The 8422-nt window shown below is 37.7% G+C and overlaps 1 protein-coding gene across 1 annotated transcript; it reads right to left on the bottom strand.

Moving 5' to 3' along the window:
• Nucleotides 1-504: 504 nt before the first annotated feature.
• Nucleotides 505-7981, bottom strand: LOC103711260 (uncharacterized). The gene is made up of 5 exons (XM_008797342.5): nucleotides 7800-7981; nucleotides 7629-7702; nucleotides 3344-3479; nucleotides 2505-2810; nucleotides 505-1044 (listed from the first exon to the last, which is right to left on the bottom strand). The coding sequence occupies exons 1-5, from the start codon at nucleotides 7917-7919 to the stop codon at nucleotides 772-774; spliced, it is 909 nt and encodes a 302-aa protein (XP_008795564.4). The 5' UTR covers nucleotides 7920-7981; the 3' UTR covers nucleotides 505-771.
• Nucleotides 7982-8422: the final 441 nt, after the last annotated feature.

Below are 8422 nucleotides of genomic sequence, written 5' to 3'. Positions count from 1 at the left end.
AAGTAAACACATGAATCTTGATATATTCCTTATTCAAGTATATCATAAACAATATCATAAACACCCCGATAAAAAGATATTATTTAAATTTTTGATCTAGCACCTACAATCTATTCAATAAATAATCAATATAAAATTAAATATATGCTGGTTGACCACAAAAATTATAATAACCACCTGAATTTATTTTACTGCAGAGTCAAAGGAGGCTTTAGACTATAAATGATCCTACTCGGAACATCTATAATCTTCACAGAGCTTCCATAAATAACACCGTCCCAGTACATTAACATTAACTAGGTGCGACATATAATAGGTTCAATAATGCAGCAAAATTGCGAAAAAATCAAAAAAAATACAGCTAAGAACATCTTCAAATTTGAAATGTTTTGTCCTCTTGTAATTCTCAGAAACCACCCAATTTCCATTCCAGCAGTGGTAGCCGGTATATCCCCCTTGCATTCATAATGTATAGGTGGAGTGAACAAAAAAAAACAATTTAACTGGAATAAACTTAAAAACAACATTCTCATTGTAAAATGACAGCAGAAATCACTCCTTACATTGGTTGGTACATTAGATATGTCACAACCACTCTGCGGTTCGCATGTTAAATTAGATTATCACTGCCACATCTCATGAAATCAGGGTAAGATCAAACATGATTGCCATCAAGCACATGCAGAAACCACTACTTACATCAGTCCATACAAGCATCTTCTCCACTAAAATCAGAAAGCCAACACAAAGAAATTCTACGCGTTAGATAAGTCAAACCAGCGCGATGCTGCTTTCACCACCAGGAGGCTTGCGGACACCACCAAAGTAATCTCGAGAAGTGGTCTTTCCATCTGAAAAGATATCATTGCCACTCATCTCCTTCAGCTTTGCCACGCTCAGTGGTTTATCCCCTGATCCTGGTGGTGCGTCTTCCTTGAAGATGTCATTGCCTGTCAGTTCTGCCACCTTCTGAGTGGGAATCTTCTTAGCTGTTTTGACCACAGGCTCCTTGCCAAACAAGAATCCGCTGGGATGCCCCGCGGACTAACAGGATGAATAAAACCACCAAGCATGTTAGATATTTAAAAGGAAAACACATAATATGTGCAAACTCATATGAATGTATATAGAATGCTAAGGAAGAAAAGGTATGAACACAGTCATGTACCGATCAAGAGTGAAATGAGCACATTAATCTAAAAGGTTGCATTTCATAGATGAAATTTATATGGGAGATCCTAGCAAAAACATCCTATCTCATAAGCTAGTGAAGATACATTACTTTCGCATACAATAGCATGTAGAAAGCAATATCAGAACTAACAATGCATTTAGAAATACACATGATTGTTGGAGAATGAAGTATAGATTTTTGGCATAAAGATGGGAAAAATTCAAAAATCCGAAGTGCAGCAAATAAATAAATACATTACATAATGCATGTAAAGCTCGGTAGGTACCCAGTGTATAGAGAGGAATGAACACCATTGCCAATTTTAAAGATGAGACTTGAAGTGTAAATAGGATATTATCTAGGAGGTATGAGATGTCTACAAACAAATGATAATATGTTTTAGAGAACTCGTCTATGCATCAAGTCATCTAAGAATCAAGACATTGTATCTTGATATTAAAACATAAGATATTTTATTTCTAAACATTTTAAGACCTTGTAGATCACAAACAGATGTCTGGATTTCATTTAACAAATCCCCATCTTTGAATTTAGCTATGGCTGTAAAAATCCTCTTCCAGCCCGCATGTATATGTGTGTTAGCACGCAACCACACAAGTTAGATCAGCCATGCGCACTGATAGGTTGAGAATTGGTGCATATATGCTACAGACTCCATTGAAAAGCTTACCCCAGGTATTTGAGTAAACTTTCGAATTTGCAAACTAATAATTCAAAGCCTCAATATATTCATTAAGTTAAATAAAAAACAATTCCATCAGTTTTTTTTAGAGAACAAAAGTTACTGGTTATGATCTACTATGAAACCGACTTCAGATTATTCAACAAGGAAAATTGAAAGCAACCTACTGAAGAGAAGAAGGATTGTTTTAAATTTACATAAAAAAACATTGGAATGCTCATAATCAGAGAATGGAAAACATTTCAAATAACATGTTAAACATAACAAATACATCCCAATCCCAAATCATTTATCCGGGGCTTCTCGCATCCTTTGAGGGATTTCCTATGTGCCAAACAATGTTCAGGAAACAGAATTGTTTCTGAAACATATTCATGGGAAGTAGCTGAGATAATTGCGAATATCCTGGCAAGTATATTCCAATTCAAGATATTACCCAAAACCTATCCAAATTTTTGTTGTAGAAGATATTAGTAACTAGGTTTGGGCTCTAAAGAGTAACAATAATGTATAGCGCAATGATGAACCTAGCTATGAAAGTCACATAACAATAACCATCAAATTTTGTGAAAAGCAGACACATATTTACAAAAAGGAAGTGCAAAGCTCATGCAATATCTCACTCACATTCGAGACTCTTACAGAGGGGGGTGAGTTTGGCAGTGTGGGCTCTCCAATGTCTTTGTTCATCTCAAAGTTCCATGCTTCGAGAGACTTGGGTGGAATTTCTGGTGGAGGAGCAAAGATGTCATGCCCACTAAGTTCCTTGCACTTTGCATCAGATAATTGTTTCTTCATATTAGCTTCTGATTCACTCTGCAAAGTTCCACTTAGTTCTCGCTGCTTTGCCACCTCTGCTATTGAGGTTGGCTTCTTGGGGGCAACACTCTCATCAGCACTGAATGAGATCTGGCTAATTGCACTAACCGTTTGCTGATACATGAACAAATTCTCCTTCAGTCCCACAGTAAATTAGAACTCCCTATTTATAACCAATTAAAACAAAACCAGGATCCCAGTTGAAGCAAATACATCATTTAGGTAAGCAATGATGTGTTAATGTTTTAATCTTAAAACAGATCTGCTTTTAACTTGGCAAAAGGATTCATCCAAAGTAAACAAGTGATGCAGAGTGCAGCAAATGATGATTATATAAGCACAGTTCAACTTCCATTCCTCTGTGTGTAGATACAAATCTATATTGGAGGTTATAAAGTCAAATGTATCAGCAAAATTTTGCAAAGACCCGACAATACTTAGAATTACAATTATGCTATTTTTATGAAGAAAATTAGTAGTATTTTCAGATATAGAATGCAAATTCATGGACCAGTGTGATCCAACTTTCAAATGGATATACTGTGGAGTTGGATTTTCAAGCACTGGTACAAAATGCATGTTGTATAATGTAAGAGATTCTTGAATCAATATGTTTTTTCAAATCCTTGTTAATCTGGAAGATGTACCTGATAAGTTCGTAAACTGGTTCGGTTATTAGGAATTGAGAAATCACTGCCAGAATCTGCTTCACCATCTTCACTGTCAGCAGCAAATATGCCACTTCCAGTCATTTCTTTTAGCTTTGGACCTGAACAAGGTTTCCTGAAATGGCAGTCCAGAATGTTACAAAATTCTAAGGCAATATGTATGTATGCATACATATGTACATAGAAGTATACATACAATACTGATGTATGTGCATGTATATATGCATGCATGTGTATGGATGTATGTATGTGCATACGACAAGCAAACCATGTATCAATAAATAGAAGTTCGCCACCACATGATTTACTCATTAAATTTTTATAGTATTTAAGCCAACTTTTCTCTTATCAGCACTACTTGTTGAAGCTACAAGAACCAATACAGTAATAGTTTTAGAATATAATTTCTAATCAAAACAGCCACAATGTAACAGATGCAGCACTCTTAAACAAATGTGTAATTATGCATATGCAAATGAAGTTCAATCTTATAACATAATACAACTGCAAGCATTCAATATTGGCTTAGAGAGAACAGGTAGGGTCCTAATGCATTCTCTACAAAAAGGGCAATGCAAGTTTATCCCCAGCAGGATGCATGCCTGCCTTTTAAAGAAGCATCCATCGGTGCATTAGTCCAAGGACACACCACAACATAATTTCACCTGCTCAGTGATAATAATTCAACAGACATATATAACGAAGAAGGGAACAAGGATGAGGAAACAAACAAAGATCTCAGGTGGGAGCCACTAGAAGTGAAATTGAAACTTCATGGAACATTTCCTTGCCTAGAAATTTATGAGAGAATTGTTGTGATTGATATCGGGATTCAAGATGACCTCCAATAACCAGAGAGGCTTGCAGGGTATCCTTAGTCAACTTACCAACAACTCTACTAGGATATCCCAGAAAGTACCTGGCATGGCAAAAGGTGTGTTTTTAATGCAATTTAAAAGAAGGGTTGCTTTTCAGGGCCAAAACACCTATCTTGACATCATGGGTCACCAAAAAACCAGGTTTTTGCCCAGCTAGGTACTATGAAGCATTTTACCCTTCATTTACTGATGCCTGATAGATGAAGATAGTAAAGGTGTTAGGACTACAAAAATCATATGAAAATCTAGAAAATTCAGTAAATATTCTATAGGATCGAAGAATTAAATGGAACCACTTTATAGGAATATATATGATTTTTACAAGCATACCAACTATGATGGAAACAGAACTTAGGAGATATTACAATAGTGGGCTACAATAGAATTTGATTGACCTATATCCAATCTACAATTCGCCCAACAATGGCCTCTGCTAAAGCGATCCCAATTTGTTTTAAATAGGCTTGAATTTAAACATCTAAATCATATCAAATATGGATTGGAAATGAATCAAGGAGACCCAAAATCAAAGTCTGTCATACTGTCCCATACTGACCATACCATACCATACTAATAAGGTACTAGTACGACATTGAAGTTCAGTTTGGTATATGAGCCACAATTTGTACTAGTCTGAATTAAGTGGAATAGCACCGTTTTGACCCATACCATCTGGTTTTGCGTAGCACCATGGCAAGGAATGAGAAAAAGGCATTTGGAGCCTATCTTGGCATAGGGTGGGTACCATACCGAGCCAACCATACTGTATTGAACTGGTAATATACCGGTAGAGGTCTGGACATCGGTTTTATAAATCTTGTCTAACATAAAACCAAACTGAAGCAAAACTGGTGCAGCAAGTTTTCAATACCCAACCCACCTTCCCCTAATTAAAAAACCAAAAAATCTGTTTGCTGGAAGTTATAACTATTATGCAGTAAAATCATTTATTATTTTGTTAATGACAGCTTATGTGTGGCTGTTAAAATTAATATCTATAAAATTGGTTGTTGATGACGCATACATATTGTTGTAATTATTGTTTTCTTGCATGACATGTTTCTAATACAATAAAGTACCAAAACCTGCTTGTTATTGCATATGGTCTGTGTTTAAGTTCATCATCAACCCCATTCAGCCAAATATACTTATGGATCAGCAAAACAGATCTAAAACCCAAGGAGATCAGGATATAAGTAGATAAAGCTTGGAAATTTTTTCTTTTTCTTTTTTGTTACCTGATCCAAATATGAATCTGGTTTGGAACATGCCAATAGGACGATCCAACCAGACCCACTTGCAGCCCTATGGACATGAGAGATATAAAACAAAGTGGCAAGTGATAACAATCCACAGTTAATAAAAGATCAATATCCCACCATTTGGCTTAGGCTTTGACAAATTAGAAGTTTTCTTATTGACTTTAAAAAATTGCATGCAACTGTACCCTGAAAACCAACATCCAAGGGAGCCTATAAGTTCGTTCCTAGACTAGATCTAACCCATAAATTCATTAAGCTATTCAAGTTAATGTTTAGTTGGGAATGCTAGGCCTAGCAGCACTAGGTCTAAACCTGACCCGAAAGTTCAAATCTAAGGTAAGGTTAGACAAAATCTCGAAATGGGATGTAAACAAGGTTAACCTATCAACCTGAAGACTTAAGATTGTTGGATGGAAGATGAACGTGCAGAATAGTTGGGTGACCAAATAGTTGAGAAATTATTATGGAACTTTTATCAATTTTTCCCCATTTTATTTGAGTACGCCGCAAAAAACAATTTTTTGAATTCTTACACTGATAATTTATGAATTTTTCATATTTCACTAACTAATTTAAAGCCTTTTAAAAATTATTCAATTTTTCCTAATCATGGAGACGTTTCCAATATTCATCAGACCAATAATCTCTTATCCTTCATTTTTCTCTTGAACATTGCCAAATTATGGACTTTCGATCAGATCAAATTAATCAGGAATGGAGTGTAACTATGTCAGAAAATACTAGTGGCAGCATTAGAAGCATAATCCAAATTGACATATTGATATAGTTTTGGCGGTTAATTAGTAGGTCGAACATCCAATGAAGTGGATTGGCATCATTGTCATCCATCTCCCGTTTTATATAGATGGGATTCAATTCTGACATTTTGAGATAAGAGAGGAACGCAGGAATAATGATGAGCTCTAAGAGTTACAGGTACACTCTTAAGTTGAGGGTAGATATTGCGTATACCAAGGTGATTACATTGTAAAATGAAATAGTTTTTTTTTTTTCAATAGTGACATGTGAACTATGTAGGTAAAAAAGAAGGCAGAGTTGGTCAGGATGACACTGCAAAGAGCAAGGAAGAGTTGTTTTGTCGCTTTTCAGGTAGGGATTCATAAATGTGAGCTCATGGAGAAGGGCACTCTGTGGCCATAGCACTCCATGAAGCTAGTCCCTGTGGCACGACTTTCTTCCTTGCTCTGCACAGTATCTTCTATTCCATCGGAACAATGGTCGCTCATGGCCACCATCGGTTTTAAAATCTCAATGAGAAATCTTGGACTACAAATTCTCCTCAACCTGACTAAAACATGATTATTTTGGTCATCTATAAATCATCCTAGACACCTTAATTTACTTGTTTGGGTCCTCAACCATCTTCACAATCCAGCCTGATCCAATTTACAAATGTTTTGGTTCAAATTGTTTCTAACCCTGTTCTTAAGATCATGCTCAGCAATAAGTAAAACTCATCTTTACTTGGTCTGTCAAAAATCTTATATTTTTGAGTTCATATACATATGTATAAAGTACCTCATAAACTACCATGTCTCTTTCAAGTTATTCGTCAAAATCATTTATGTATAATCAGTTATAATATATTTTCTAACGACTCATGTACATTCTGTAATGCATTTCAACTGAACTCTTACCATAAGGCAGATCTCAGAATCAGTTTGACACGTTCAAATCATGAATATATTCATTTTGTTACTCAGAACTTTGGCCTATGACATGCCCTCGATGGTCACCATAACTATTATACTAGAAGGAAATCACAAATTCAAGGCGTGGTCAGACATATTAAATCAAAACAAAAGAAAATCTTGTTCCTTTTTTCCTCTCTTTCTCTCTCATAAAAAGAGCAACTCTTCGGATACCCAAAAAAGACATTTTTGATTCATCCGAAGAACATCTTTATTTTACAAAATAATTTTTCACAAAATCCTAGCTATAAAAAACTACTGTCCTCGAATCATGAGGACATTAACAACAGAGCACTTCACAGAAGAGAACATTTTAGAAGGCAGAAACAAAAAAGCATTTCGATCCCAAAATCAAGAACCAAAAAGCACTTGAAAACCCCAGAATCGAAGTCCAAAATCGACCAGATCTCACCTCTTGAGCACGCTGTCCGCCTCCTCCTCCGTCATCTGCCCCCCGAACAGCACCTTGCTGATCCCTCCCGAAGGCTGCAAGGGTCCGCCGGGAAAAAAACACCGTCAGCCGCCGGTAAGAGTCCATAACTCAAGGAAAGGCCACCGCATTCCCCGCCAGAGGCGGTCGTACCTGGTGCGGCCGGCGCGATTTCGAGTCCGCCGCCGGTGGATCCTCCGGTGGCGCCTCCGGCCACGTCAGCAGATCCGCCGTCGAGGTGTGCGGCTTCCTCACCGGCACGCTCCTCTCCATCGCTTCCTCTCAACCCCCCTCTCTCTCTCCTCCGATGCTCTCTCAGTCACATGAAGAGGAGTAGAATATACGAAAGTTGGGCCTTCTCTTTTCTAAGCGCTCTCTCTCTCTCTCTTTCTCTCTCTCTCTTTCTCTCAGAGGTCGACCGCTGAGTTGGTGGACCAGCCCATCCGCGAAGCAACACGCACGAAAGCGTTTGGTGGACCAGCCCATCCGTGTTGCTCCGCGGTTGAAGTGGTCCACCAGCTGAGCGGTGGACCTGATCCAACCAATAATACTCGAGTAGCTAGCTCGATCTCCGGGATGACGTGGCGCGCTCTGCAGCCTCTTTATTCTCTCTCTAGATCCCGTCACCGGTTCACGGCAGATTCGCTCACTTGCTTCGCTTTAATTTATTGCTTGCGTGCAAGCGGATGGGCTTGGCGGTTCAGCTTACGGGGAAGCTGATGGTATCTCCGGTTCGGATGGCTATGTTTTGGGAAAGAGCAAAGCTACAAGCCACT

The sequence above is a fragment of the Phoenix dactylifera genome, chromosome 5 (genome assembly GCF_051530095.1).
Source record: "Phoenix dactylifera cultivar Ajwa chromosome 5, Ajwa_hap1_PhDact_Kaust_v1.1, whole genome shotgun sequence".
NCBI lineage: Eukaryota > Viridiplantae > Streptophyta > Magnoliopsida > Arecales > Arecaceae > Phoenix > Phoenix dactylifera.
This window is presented reverse-complemented; position numbering and strand designations above follow the sequence as displayed.